At 39.4% G+C, this 15277-nt stretch overlaps 1 protein-coding gene across 3 annotated transcripts in view; it reads left to right on the top strand.

The window, feature by feature from the left end:
- The window catches only part of SRGAP1 (SLIT-ROBO Rho GTPase activating protein 1), a 298404-nt gene that overhangs the window by 247752 nt on the left and 35375 nt on the right, over positions 1–15277 (top strand). Inside the window, exons 11-15 of one of the 3 annotated variants that reach the window (XM_061130901.1) lie at positions 3000–3027; positions 8016–8049; positions 11121–11181; positions 11334–11411; positions 13504–13638. In XM_061130901.1, the coding sequence (XP_060986884.1) occupies positions 3000–3027; positions 8016–8049; positions 11121–11181; positions 11334–11411; positions 13504–13638 (336 nt within the window). Of the gene's footprint in view, positions 1–2999; positions 3028–7403; positions 7507–8015; positions 8050–11120; positions 11182–11333; positions 11412–13503; positions 13639–15277 lie in introns of those variants that run through there. The other 2 variants (XM_061130896.1, XR_009690798.1) reach the window with 2 other exon arrangements.

Genomic DNA, 15277 nt, shown 5'->3' with positions numbered 1-15277 from the left:
GTTTTTTTTTTTAGAAAAGTACTACAATAGTTGATATTTTTAAGGAAGATAAAGGGCTGGAAAGTAATGCCACAAGTCCTTATCAATCATTCATTAGGGACAAAATCCAGTATGCCTCCCTTCAGTGTGTGCTGCATGCGTTTTAAATATTTTATCTAGTTTGGGACTCAGATTGCCACCAAATTATATTTTGGTTTTCACTTTTACTCTATGGACGTAAAATACATCTGGGCTTGAAAAATAATTCACTTCCTAATTCTCAAGTAAAATTTTAAAAGTAGTCAAAGTAGCCGTTTGTACCAAGAATAAGATAATCCTGGGTCATTTTTTTTTTTTCCTCCAAATGGCTTGTATTGGGGTAGAAGAAGGAGTTGTCTGTTGTTTTTAATAATTAAGTAGCCTTCCAAAGAAAGTGATTGAAATCTAATCCTCAGACCGCTGGAAGCTTTCACATTTCTCTGGGAAGCAGATTTCTTCTAAGCTTGTGTGTTATTGATCTGTTAATGATGATACTGATTAAAAAATAAAACCTCATTCATCAGTTAGGACACATTGAGGACTATTAGCAGAAAAAAACAATGAATGTGGTAGTGGTGCTTATACTATGAATGATAGTTCTCAACAAAGCTTGCTCTTGATTCATTAATCAAAATGTATCTTTTATAGGTTTTTAATTTTTTATCAAATACTATTAACCGTGGATGAATGGAGCAAAATGATTTTAAGCCATTTTATATACGATCATTTTCTAAATCTAGAGACTATTCAGTAAATTTCAACATTGTAAAGCATTGAGTTTCTAAGGAATTATCATTAGCATCTTTTTTAATCACTTGGAAGTTATTAACCTCTGTGGTTCTCTTTAATTTGATAGGTATTAAAGTTGTTTTAAAACTTATTTAATTTATTAAATCTTCAGTATTTTGTATTTGGCTTTATCCGTATGAGGCAGACCGATATCTCTACCTGTCTTCTAGGGTTTTTCTGAGTATTTGCTGGGGAGAAAAAGATTTACATTTCACAATATATTTGGGAGCTTGGGTCTAGAATTAAAACAAACCTGGGCTTTAGTACCAGCCCCACCACATACTGACCAAGCGACCTTGGACGAGTCACTTAGTCTCCTATAGGCTCAGTCTAGCAACATTATAGTACCTACTTCATAAAGTTGTAAAAATGGTGTTACTCTACAGAAAGTGCTTAGAACAGTGTCGATAAATGTTAGATATCATTGCTGTTTTTATTGTTGTTACTAATACATGTATTTTATGTCATACTTTTTTGTTGTAATAAAGTATGCAAGATGACAATACGGTAGAAGTCAGCTATTTCCTCCACCCTCAATCCTTTGTTCATTCTACTGACTCACTCTGGGTGACCTCAGCTCACTCTCATGGCCCCAACACAATCTAAAGAGTCACAGCTCTTAAATCTTAACCTCCAGCCCTGTCTTCTCTCTGCTCATTAACCCTGGACAGCCAACCTCCTGCTGAAGGCCGTCCCCTAGGACATCACGCTCAGCTCACCGTCTGCTCTCTCCACTTTCCCATAGACCTTCTCTCCCATCCATTTAGGAATAACTGTTATAAATTCTGCTGGAGTTCTGTGTCTGTCTTTTCTTTTTAAAGTAGCAGAAAGCCAGCAAAAGGAAGGAACTTATAGTTAAATGATAGGTAGAACTGGGTAGTGGAGGGAAAAGTCAGATTCATCTCCTTTTCCTGCTCCCCAACCCCAAATCTTGGCCAAGGATAGATTCTACCAAGATTTACAGTCGCCCGCATCTGTGTTGAGAAAGGTTTGCTCTGATATGAACTGGTGCCTCCTATTTAGTACACAGATATTAACCAAATACTTTAGGTTACTTGTTATTCAAAAGCAGATGGTAGGGTAAAAGATTCTGTTGCAGCCTGGGAGTATTCATTCACAGTTCCCCGCTAGCCAGCGCTCTCTACCATTGTTGCATTGGCCTTGCCCTGCAAGCCTGAATCACTGCGTTGTGATCTGATGGGCTGGTCTCACCTGTTGGCGCTGCACCATGACGCTTCTCTGCCAGCTGTGTTTTCAAGCATTTTCAGGACTGTATCATCATTTTGCAAACAGACCAGTTGAATGGTTCAACTCTCCCACACCCCTTCCCACTACTCCACCCTAAACATAAGAAAGAACAGACAGCCACCATAGATGTATTCAGACTTGAAATTAGCTCAAATTGTTGAGTAAAGTCGCTCAGTCGTGTCTGACTCTTTGTGACCCCGTGGACTGTAGCCCACCAGGCTCCTCCGTCCTTGGGATTCTCCAGGCAAGAATACTGGAGTGGGTTGCCATTTCCTTCTCCAGATTGTTAGAGCACCACAAAAAGAGAGCTGCCTAAAACAAACCAAGAAGCCTGAATGTATAAGAACCTCGTGTTTTAAATGACAGGGAATTCTGTGAAAGGCTTTTAGCTTTCTAGTTGATATAATGTAACATCATTTAATGTCCTTGTACTTTAATATCTGCAAATGTCATTTCTGATTATAAAGTACAACTTCTCTGCCTGATTTCATATTCTCGAAAGAACACCAACTTAAAAGAAATCAAGTTATCCTAACCCTGCGTGACCCCCGGCTTCTCTCTCACAGTTATCAATTAAGACAGAGGGAACAACTAACATTGAAATCTTGGTTGTGTTTTATTTGTATTTCATCTTTGAACTTACAGTTAAGATCAAGCAGCTATTTCTTGTTTAAAAAATAATAATAAAAAATAAAGCTCCCTGCCTCAAATTGTTAAATGAAACATTTCTTTAATCTATGGAATTTATTAAGTTTTATGTATAGATTTCATGAAATACTTACTTTGAATTTTTTGTCTATCTTTATATGCTGTCTTCATGCTGTCCACCGTAAAATGTGTGAGTTATTATAAACTCAGCATCATAAATCAAGGGACAGATGATATAAAAGATTACCAAATGCATTCCACTGATTCCATTCAGTTGACTTATTTTTTTCCTGCAGGTCATAGAGCTGAATATATGACTACAAGGTAGGAAAATATTTTAACATATTCATTGTGTCTCACTCTCTTCTCTCTTTTAACCAGCAACCAATTAAATGTTGCAAGAATGAACATATTTTGTTAATGAACTTGGAAGATAGTTTGGACTTGACAAGACAGTAACAGGAAGTGTTTGGGGTTCTCACGAAACCAGATTTGCCCTGGCAGATCTGAGGATTTCCCATTGGAATTGTAAACCTCTTTAATGAGCAGCCTCAGTTTTTAAAAAAAAAAAAAAAAAAGATAGAAATTGAATGCGTTTGATTTATCCAATCCAAAGCACTTTAAGTTTCTAAAAAGAGTCTGATAAGACTTTTGGTAATTTAATTAACAAGCAATATTATGTGCGTATGTACAGTGTCTGGCTAGTTCTTGCTCCTATATGTCATAAAAACTAGAGCTATGCTGAATATTCTTAGATTTTAGCTCAGTTCCTGTTTGGTTTGCTTTAAAATTTTAACTTTTAATGCCTAGTACAGTATTGCACTTCCTTTTGTTCTTCCTTTTTTCCCCCCTTTTATAAATTCTTGGAAGGATTTTGAAGCCACTGCTGAGAAGGAAAAGCCTTTTTGGAAGCAGATTCTGATTTGGGTTCGGGAAAGTTTATGGCAACTTTTCTTTTTCTCTGCCAACATTTTGTGCCAGAGCCAGAAATTATTCTAATTGACACAACAAGACATTGCACTTTTAAAGTTGAGCTCTCTTTGAGGTAGGAGGCATTTAGAACACTGGTCTGTCTATTGCAGTAACGGTCAAGTTGATTTTCAGATTCTATGATGTACTTGCTAGGTCGTTTATTCAAAAGGAAACCCCTTTTCTATCTTGGTGACCCAACTAGGAAGATATAGCTACTGACTTACTTAAACTTTATGAAAATACTGGTTTTTCTTCCCTATGTCAGTAAGAAAGAGGCATATGTTACTCCTGCATAGCTATATATCACTTGTTTCACAGTTCATGTCTCCTTTATAGTGTCAACTCTTTTACCTGCTTATAAATTATAATTCATATAAGGCACCCTTTTAAAAGATTTTTTTAAAAGGCAGGAGTATAAATATGTAAATTCTCAATGACCACTATTAATATAATTGCCCAGCAGACTGGAAGATCCCCTGGAGAAGGAAATGGCAACCCACTCCAGTATTCTTGCCTGGAGAATCCCATGGACAGAGGAGCCTGGCAGGCCACAGTCCATGGGGTTGCAAGAGTTGGACATAACTTAGCAACTAAACCACCACAGCAGACTCAATGTTCACATCCTTCTAACTGGTACTTCCTCTCATCCACATGGGCATTCTACATGGAAAGCCAGATTATCCAGAAATTGTGTAGCAGGTACAGGACCAGAACGAGTCATACCGTTCGAATGTTGAATGAATGTAGGATCTGGCGTTGCCCTGGCGTGTACACAATAGAGCCAGAACCGTCAGTACGCCAGTCTGCCTGCCAAGCCAACTCTGCCATGGGAAGTACCTTGATGAACTCTCAGATGGTTTATCCGAACCTCAGGTTCTTGTCACAGCTTTAGTATTTTCACCTTTGCTTCATACTTGAGATTCATCAGGAGAGGCACTTTTCAGACTTTAGGTAGAAGACTCGAGACATTCCTCTGTTAGCCTCCGCCAGAAGGTACTCTGCATCTCTCAGCGACGCGGAAATAATTATCCAGGGCTTTGCCTCCAGTTGCAATATTTGCTTATTTGTCCCACAAATAAGTAACCAAACAGAATGAACTTGTGTTCCTATTCCCTTAGCTTCATCAACTGCTCCAGATAGCACCAGATGTGAAGTTCTATTGGACCCTGTCATAATAGCCACATTTTTCTAGTTTCTGTATTTGATGCTTTGTCTTCCTGGGGCCTTGCTGACACTGGGGGGACTGTCCCTCTAATGGTTAGTCAGTTCTTGGAGATAGTAAAGGGCTTTCTTACAAAGTGTGCCTTTTGTACATAAAGCAACCAGAGCTCATACCCTCAACCACTTCCTTTTTCAAGCCTTTAGACACAGGGCCGCTATTTACCTTCTCCAGTCACCCGAAGGCCAGTTGCCAGACAACTAGGGGCAGCTCCCATGCCCCAGAGCCCACCGAAAGTATTCAAGGACTTGTCATTCAGTCACTCAGTTGTGTCCGGCTGTTTGTGACCCCCATGGACTACAACACATCAGGCTTCCCTGGCCTTCACTGTTTTATGGAATTTGCTCAAACTCATATCCATTGAATCGATGATGCCATCCAGTCATCTCATCCTCTGTCCCCCCCTTTCCTCCTGCCCTCAATCTTTCCCAGTACTAGGGTCTCTTCCAGTGAGTTGGCTCTTTGCATCAAGTGGCCAAAGTATTGGAGCTTGAGCTTCAGCATCAGTCCTTCCCGTGAATATTCAGGGTTGATTTCCTTTAGGATGGACGGGTTGGATCTCCTTGCATTCAGGGACTAGCCAATCCTAAACCTGCTTACCCTGCCTTGCCTGTTTCTTCCCATGGGAACCACAGCAAAGGCTCACATTTTCCCTCACTGTTTCTTCCTCCTGACTGATATTTCCCCATGTTCCCCTCACCCCCATGCAGTAGCATGCCCCCACCTCTTGGGAACTGTGAGTAAGAAACAATCTTTCCAATGACAGTTGTCTTCCGATCTGTTGGCCTTACCATATTGAATAAAAATAATCTATGCATTTTAAAATACTTCTAAAATAAGGAAAAGAGTGGATGAAGTCAAGCACATATGGTTAAATTCCTTGGTGGGCAGTTGTTTTGTTTGTTTATACCCACCAGATCCTTTTTTCAGTGAATGGCACAGAATTCAGTGTATAAATGAAGTTTCAGAAATTTCAGCAATGGTAGTTATTCACTTTCTGCTTGGTGGAATTTTCCATATTTGCTTCTAGACACTTGCAAAGCCTCCTTTCAGCCTCTCAAGCACTATGGAGCTTCAGGCATTGCTTGCTGGACACCCCATCAGTTATTTGAGCCCACCTGTTGGAAAGTCTTAAAATTTGGCTATGGAAGGCAGTATCAGCAAGTTTGTTCTCCTGGCTGTCACAATTGCTGTAGTGATATCTTAGGAAGGTAGCCAGGCTTCCACATAAACTCTTGGGCCTTTGTTTTTAAACTGGTCTTTTTGAACTTTAATGAACTGAAAAGGAAGTTCTTCCTAGGGAGTTTGCAGCTTAATAAGGGGCTTTACCTGATTTCCAAGTGTGGTATGTACCCTCATGAAAGTGAAAGTGTCAGTCACTCAGTTGTGTCCGACTCTGCGATACCATGGACTGTAGCCCACCAGTCTCCTCTGTCCATGGAATTCTCCAGGCAAAAACACTGGAGTGGGTTGCCATTCCCTTCTTCAGGGGATCTTCTCAATGCGGGGATCGAAACCAGGTCTCCTGCATTGCAGGCATATTCTTTACCATCTGAGCCCCCAGGGAAGCCCCTGTAAACCTCATATCTGCCTTCTAAGTAAGAAGGAGTTCAAATCGGAATGTCCAGAGAAAGGTCTTCAGTCTCTTCTTCCATGTATTCCTTGCAAGAGAGTTGTAGAAGTTGAGTCATGTGATCCTGGTTCTCCTTGTTCTAAAGGAAGAGGACAGAAGTTTCCCTCTTTCCAGTTACAAAGCAGGATGATGCATGGTTTCTAAATATCGTCCTTGGTACCCTGGATGTGCCTATGCCAGAGAGACTGACTTGTCCATCAAAGCAAGTAGACGGGATGGAGAGAGTTCAGAAGAGAATAAACAGGTGCATCATAATTCTCTCCAGACAGTTAGGTGGTGAGCTAGTTTGTTTTAAAGAAATAATAATTCATGTGAGCCTGGACCCACTGCCCCCAGAAGTAGCTTTGAAAAAGCTCTCTTTTTCACTTGTGACCCCTTAATAGCTTCTTTTACATAAAATAAAATCCCATTAACTACCTGAGGGATATCAAATAGATGTAATGTTATTTGCCTTGAAGAATTACGTTGTAAATAAAAATATTACATTTAATTTCTCATATTGGGATCTTTCAGAGTCTTCATTTTCATGACATGTTGTGTCTTTTGTGTGACTTACAAGTCGAATAACACAGATGTTGGTTTATAATGCTTGGCCAAAGAGCTTGCAGTTTCATTTGCTGATGCTTACCATTTTTAAAACAAACAAATGTCAGTTACAAGAAAAGAATACTGTGACTAAATAGCTGGTATGGGTTTTGATGCATAAGTCAAAGTAAATAAATGGGAAAGGGAAAGGACTGTTTTCCTCCGTGGGTGGGAGTGGGGATGGGGAAGGAACACAAGAATTCCTGTGTCTCGTAATTTTGATGTGACCTATGGGTGTTTCATTTGTTGTTTGATTTCTGACATGCTCAGTAATTATATTCCCTCCCTTAGGCCTCCAAATGTTCCCCCTAAGCCCCAGAAACACAGGAAGTCCAGACCCCGCTCACAGTATAATGCTAAGTTGTTTAATGGGGATTTGGAAACATTCATCAAGGTACTGGCACCAGCCATCTGGGTGGCTGATCTCCATGCTTCTTACTATAATGGTCTCAGCCTCTCATAAAGGAGGCAGGTCATTATGTCCAAGTCTGTCCTGGGGCTCTTTGCTTTCCCAGAAAATCAATATAATATTTCCTGAAGTCAGAGAGGAAAGACTGTTTGGTTTGAGTGCCTTCAGAAGAGGGAATAAATGTGGGTATTATTATACTGGCAAAACAGAAAGCCCTCTTTTAAAAAAAAAAAAAAAAAAGCCATAATTTGTACAGAAAGGAAAAGAGTTACCTGGTAAAATGCTTTAGTTCTACTCATGCAAATGAGATGGCACAAAATATATCTTGAAAGTCCATTGTTAGGCTAGCTTTGAAGCATAGCAAGTTTTGATTTCCCATGACTTGAGGAATTCATTATATTGGACAAATTGGAAGGCCCTGTGGTCTGTGTCTGGATCTCTGCTGTGTTTACTCTGTCTTCTTTTTCACCCTGCATTTCTGATAATGCTTCTAGCCGAGGACGAAGGAACTCACACGCCAGACACCAGGTACTGTGCTCCAGGGAAGTCGCGGGCACAGCCTCTTTCACTCTTGATACATCTTCAGATCACAGTCATGCTTGGCTTTAACTGGATTTTTTAAGGTCTTTAAAAGAAAAGTGTTTGCAGTTGGAAATTAGACCGGTTTATAAATAGGTTTTACTTAGAAAAGAATTATAGAAATCAAACACTGATTTTAAGGGGAGTTAGTCCTCTAGTAAAACTGGATAAATGCCTAGGTTTTACATTATGTATTTGGCAAATATGCCAAATTTTGTATCTATTTGATAAGAGAGTCAATATTAAATACCAAGTGCACATTTAATACTGGATAGTGGACCCTCATGTAAATTATACAAAATAGAGAAGAACGATACAGGATTCAATGTTTCCGAAGACTAAATTTATATAGGAAACTACATCATTGGTAACCAGCCTTAATAATATGTTACGGTGTCTTACGTTCTTGAAAGACAGATCTTTTATTGAATATGTACACTAATGATTACAAAATATATGTTTGTGTGCATGTATATGGATAGATATAGACACATACAAACGTACACACATGAAGAAATGTAAAGCCTCCGGCAACCTTAAAAATGAATCCTAACCCTGGAACTGAGTGAAAGCCACTGGACAACCTAAAGAGCAATCACGAGTCTGTTGCTATTAGCCTTAAACCCAGAAGAGCCTTATTGGCTCTAATTTAATATAAAATTATTGTCAAATTTGATTATCTGGTTTCCCAGCCCAGGGCTTACAAACAGGGGCAAATTAGATGGAGAGAAGGGAACGATTGCATGAAAGCGCTGAGATGTGCAGCTGATGGCCTGGCAGAGAAAGAGAATACAGAACAGCTCGAAGAGGTAGATGTGTGATCCCGTTATATTTGACAACACAGTATCAGAATGACTGCTTAAGATCATAGAAAGGCACATATTATGTTTTTGAAAGACTTTTCATTGAGAATAGTTAAAGGAAACCAAATTTAGGCATGAAAGGCGGAGCAAACCACTCAGCATGGAAAATTAACTTCTGTAAGCTCCTCTTCATTCCAGATAGAGTGTTAAAGAATCTTTGGTCCTACCCGTGAAACAGCAGGTATGGTGATCTGCACTTTTGAAAAGTGCTCAGTCAGTTGAGATCCCCCCAATATCACTGTAATACAGCAAGGGAAAAGTTATTTTTCCTCTGTTTCCCATGGGGAAACTGAGACACACGGGGATTTGTTTGAATGGTCAGTGGAGCATAGCCCGTTGCTTCACTTCCTGTAAAATACTTTCTACCAAAGCATCTGGCGTCTGTGAAATTAAATTAAAACATGCACATTCATTATTTCTTGACTCCAAAATTCATTATATGAAATGAAATACTAATGATAGCTGAAGGATTAGCAATTACCTGAGTAAAGATGAAAATATTTTTAAAATAATATGAAAACCTAAGGCATTTCTGTTTGGAACTTTCTTAGTGCAAACATTTTTCTTTTAATAACCTTTTATTCTTGGTTTCCCTTTTTGTTTTAATACTAAGTTCAGCCAGGTTGCCAACTAATAGTCTCCTTTCATCGTTTACATTTAAATATTTGTTGCTCTTCTAGATTACAATGTTATACGAATTGTCCATATAAAGGTTACATCACCTGAAACAAACTTGTATCCTAAAGAAAAATCCCCTCTCATAGTAAGTTTTGATAAAATAATATGGCCATTCTTGAGCCAACTAGTTCACATTAAAAAAGCATTTTTATTCTTCAGGACCTTCTTTAAGAAATTAATAAAGTTTATGCTCCTGAACAAATTGCCTAATTAGAGAAACTTAATGCAGGCTCCAGAAGCAATTGAGCCATTAACTGGTTTATACACTGTTTATATTGTCTTAAAACTGAAAATGAAACTCTCCCTCAAGAAGTATATTACCCATTCTAGGAATAGTAAAAAGTTAGATTGCTAAACTACAGTCTATTCCCACTCCTTCCACTGTTTCTTAATTGGAAAGGTTAGTGGATTCTGAATTGTTCTAACATATTGAGACAACCAAATTCTTCTTGTGTTGCAGAATAAAATTCCCCATGAATTAGTACCTAATTTCAGCTAATCATTTGAACCTTCATACTTCCTTTAAAGCTCTAATTCCTGAAAGAGCAGAGTCTGAAAAGTAGATGAAAAATAACTCCATAGTCAGTAACCTTCTTTAACTACATGGAGTGCATGGCATTGACACATACTTAACTGTGACCTCAGCAGCTCCTTCATCTCATTTGTCATCCTATACATGTCTTAATACATTTGCAGAATTCACATTTGTTTCAGTAGAGTGCGATGCCTGTATTACAAGATGTAGAGAAAGAAGGCCAAGAAACGTTCCTTCTAAGAAAACAAGATCTAATGGGGTGCACATTGGTGCCATTTTTTTCCTCCATCCTTAAAACATGAAAAAAATAACAATGAAAAATCTTTAGAGGGTGAGTCAGATCTGATGCAAACTAAATAAATACGTTACACATTATGAGCAGCTATAAAGCAATTCTCGTATTATGCATCTGGAAACACATAAACCCTTTATAACTGTCATCATCTAGATGGTTGACTCTTGGGGGTGCTACAGAGAGGATCCTGAGATGACTGAATGGTTGTGTTTGTTGACTAGTACAGTCAGTCAGTCCTAAGATGCTACGGTTAGAATATACTGAGCTCTTTTTAGGTCCGTTAGATTAATTACTTGTGTAAGTAACCTTTTTAAACATAAGTGATTTACGTAGTTCATTTTGGTATGTGAGCCTACATGCAAGTAGAAAAGGTAAATTAGCTATGACATCCTTAGGCATAGCAGAGTGAGTTGAAACAGAATTGCCTTCAACGTATTTAATTTGGTTTGCCTCAGAGCTGAAATATACCTTTGGTCATATATAATTTTATGTTTGGCCCTTGAAGAATATTTTAGAGGGAGTGTGTTTGGAAATGACCATCTAAAAGAATAAAAAGCATTCCTTAATTAGGGTTAAGCTATAAGCTTTATTATTATGTGTGATTTGTGTCTCTGCTCTACTGTTAACTGGTTTCCATCTCTTGACCCAGGACTCAGGACAGATCATCCCCCTCATTGTGGAAAGCTGTATTCGGTTCATAAATCTCTATGGTAAGCCCTAAACTGCAGTATTCTTACCCTAAACAATTACTAGGAGTCTTGCAGTAAATGTGTCTTTCTTTTTAATACTTAATGGTTGGAAAAGAGGGGACCTGGAGGATATGATGGAATCTCTCATGCTCTTTCCCTTCTGTTCTCTCTAGGTCTTCAGCATCAGGGGATTTTCAGAGTGTCTGGTTCCCAGGTGGAAGTCAATGATATTAAAAATTCATTTGAGAGAGGTAATTGCACATCTGTACCTATAAGCAAACTTTGTTAATAAGTCGTCGTTTTCTGTAGAGAAAAGTGGCATACTCATCCTAAATGTCTTCAAAACCTTTCTCTGCATTTATTTATTTTTGGATGTTGAATTAAGAATCTATTTAGAATAGCTGAGAAATGAAGCCAAAATCATAAGGCTTTGTTATCAAGTCTAGAAAAGCATATGGGTTTGGTATCCTTGGTTTAGGACCAGCATTGGTAATCCTCAGCACGCTGTCAAAGGTGGCTCATGAAAGGGTTCTAGAAAAGTGGCCAGAACAGCTGTGGGCCTGCATAGCAGGTGTTTGAGGGGACTCATCCCAGCTTCGTGTCTATTTCCTTTGTCGGGAACTCTCCTTCCTCTTATTTTCATCTCCAGACTCCTTTCCTGTGACCTTAGTTGGTGCCTTATTCTTTTATCCCAACTGACTGTCAAATAAGTCCTCCTAAACTGTTCATTAGCACATTATGATGAGTATCAGGCAGACCTAGAGTCAAATCACACTTCTGCATTTACTAATTGTGTGATTTGGGTCAAGTGATTAATCTCTTACTTTGGCCTCAGTTTCCTCATCTGCAAAATTCTAGGATTGGCGTGAGAAATAGGCATAAGCCATCAAAGTGCTTAATTCTTAAGCGGTGGCTCTTAGCTCATAATGCTCTCCTATTAAAATGATTTGTCTTATGTCTACTTTTGGATACATCTGCACCTTCCTGCCCTTGCCTGAAAGTCAAGCAAAGGATGCAGAGGGAGGGACATCATGGCGTGGAGACAGGGCCACCTCTCTTGGTCCCATTTGTCCTGACTCAGACTTGGTACAAAGCCAAGTTTGAAACCGTGGTTGAAGAGGTCAACTTGGAGCCAGATTGTTTTTCCTCTTCCAAATCCTCTGAGTGATATGATGTATAGAGCAGAGGAGTCTCCCTCGAGAGTTAAGTGTCCAAGTCTCTTACATGGACCATATTCGAGATAAATTGAAATATACAGTAAAGCATCAGGTTCCTGTGCCAACCATTGTAGGCAGGAATGGTTTTCGTACTTTTCCTTGGACATTCCCCTGGTATTTGTTGTTAGTTTGTGATCTCTTTGATTAAGGCTTTCTCATGGTGGGCAAAAAAAAATTGTTTTTGGTGAATTCATGTTCAGTGATTTCCTGCCCTAGAAGCAGAGAAAAAGGAACCACAAGTCCTTGAAAATAAACTGCCCCAAGAGGCAAAGAAAAGTTAAAATGCAGTGTACAATTTTTGTGAACTTTAGAAGAGCAGACCTATGAATAAAAAACGGAGTTTGATTTAAGGCCACACATTATGTTGAACTTCTTAAGAATTTTATTTCAGTTTAGTTCTCAGGAACGTGGACTAGTCAGGTCAGTTACCTAATATTTTAAAAGCACCCACCATAAAGAATAATGTAATTTCATGTTTGTGATATATAAATTTCCCACTTTTTATACACATTCTTTGGTACTGTTAAAGGTACGTTTTCCAATTCCTGTCTGATTTCAAAATCTCCTACTTCTGAAGTCAACTTTCAAATGTGCTATGAACACCACCATTCACTTTGAGAAACACTTATTTAATGGTATTTAATGGTAGGTATTCACAATTAGTTGAGTCCTATAATATTTTTGATAAATTTTCCTGATCCATATAGCATAGCCACACAGACCTATATTGTTTCTTTTTCCCCAGTAGGATACGAGACACAGAATGTAGTATTTGAATTCATGTCAAATTAAGATTACAGATTTTAGCTTTTAAAAAAAAAAAAAAGTTGGGTCCAATTATAAATCCCACAATATTTTATTTTAAGTTTTTAGGTAATTTGTAAGGGATTATTTGGTAGCATATGATATAAAGAAGCTTTATTTTGGCCAACTATTTTTAGGTTAATCATGGGGTAGAATATCTAAAACAATTATTTTAATTTTAGTAGCATGTAATCTTTTAGTAGCATGTAATTAAAATACATGTGTATATATAGAAATGTGTGTGAGTATAGAAACATATTTTTGTTCAGAAATAAAAAGAGAAGCAATGTGCATGTAACTAATTTGTTGGGTTTTTTTTTAGGTGAAAACCCTTTGGCTGATGACCAGAGTAACCGTGATATTAACTCAGTTGCTGGCGTTCTAAAGCTCTACTTCCGTGGGCTGGAAAACCCCCTCTTTCCTAAGGAAAGATTTAATGATCTGATTTCTTGTGTCAGTAAGTGGGCTATGTTTTTTTCTCCCCCTCAATTTTTTCCCCACCAGACTTATTTGACTAACCAATTTCCTGGAAAAGGCAGCAGCCCCGTATCCTCCTCCCCACCATTACTCCATCACCACCAAATTTCTGAGACCACTTGTCTGGGATCCAGCGTGACTCATCCACCCAGCTGTGGCCTCGCCCTTCGCTGAGTGGGCTCTGCTCCTGAACATTACCCAGGTTCCATAGAGCCCAAGAGCTTCCCACTTAGTAGCTGGGACGGAGCAGAGAAGCAGTGCCAACTCACTGAAGGCAAGGAGGAAGCTGTAAGCGTGGAAATGTTAACTGTTTTTTGGCTTTGGGCTCTTGGTCTTTTCCACCATCTTTGTTACTTAGGGGAAAAAGGTAAAAGGAGATAAATGATCATCATTACAGTGCAGAAACAGTAGGTGGTAATTATCTGTCAGTGGGCATCCCCAGCTAATAGGCAGAGTGGTTCTGGGGGCATGTATGATGTATTATGAAACCCATAATCAGCAGAGAAAAGCATTGCTTTTTCTTCAGGGGGTGGGGGGCTCTTGACACTACAGGAAAGAAGGTGAAAATAATAGTACTGGGAATGAGGTATTTAACCAGAGCCACATCCCATATGTCTATAAACTCAGTGTCCCTTTAAGTCCACGTTCCCAGGCAAGGCTGTTGAACTAACTTAAATTACACAGTGAGAGCTTTTGTGAGAATCAAGCTTTACTCTAATGAACAAACCTCCTCCTCCCCCCATCTCCCCCACCACCCACCTGGATCAGCAAGTCCAAGTGACCTCAGGAAATCTCTCTACTCACCCTTCCTTCCCCTTTCCCATCACCAGTGCTTTGGTTTCTCACTGGGAGATCCTGCTCCTACGTTTTGCCCTCTTTCCTTAACATACTTCATGCCAGGCACTCCTCTTGGCACTTTACATGTATGAACTCATTTCATTCTCAGAACCCCATGATTGATGGACTCATGTTCTCCTGATTTTATAGATGATGAAACTGAGGTGCGGAGAGGTTAAGAAACTTTCTGGTGAGCAAGGTGGACCTTGCTGACGGAGTCAAAAGCCTAGGTTCAGAAGGGCAAATCGAGCTTTATATTACCATCACCACCTCCCACCTCTCCCCACCCATTTAAAATCTGTTTCATTATTTTCCAGCTGAAAACAGACTCCTTGGTATGGCCCGTTCATAGTATAAATCCCTTCCTCCATCTGATCTCTCTCCTTTTGTGCATTCATCTCCTGCCACCTGCTCGGTTGACTTTATTTCAGTGATAGTGGTCTGCAGACGTGCTGGACCGTTTCCCACCTCCGTGCCTTTGCTGGTGCTGCTGTATCTGCTGCCCCTCGTGGCCATTTGACAGCCACAGGGAAGGATGTGCTGAGCTGGCACTCCCCCTGTTTGTTGATATTTTTGCCTGTATCGGGTCTTAGTTGTGGCTTATGGGATCTTTTACTGTAGTGAGCAGGCTCTTCGTTGCAAGCCTGGCTCCCTCCCTCTAGTCGTGGTGCACAAACTCCAGAGCACATGGGCCCTGTGGTTGTCGCACACGGACTCTTTAGTTATGGTGTGTTGACTTTCTTGCTCTGAGGCACGTGAGATCTCAATTCCCTGACCAGGGT

Source organism: Dama dama, chromosome 3, assembly GCF_033118175.1.
Source record: "Dama dama isolate Ldn47 chromosome 3, ASM3311817v1, whole genome shotgun sequence".
In the NCBI taxonomy this organism is placed as follows: Eukaryota; Metazoa; Chordata; class Mammalia; order Artiodactyla; family Cervidae; genus Dama; species Dama dama.
This window is presented reverse-complemented; position numbering and strand designations above follow the sequence as displayed.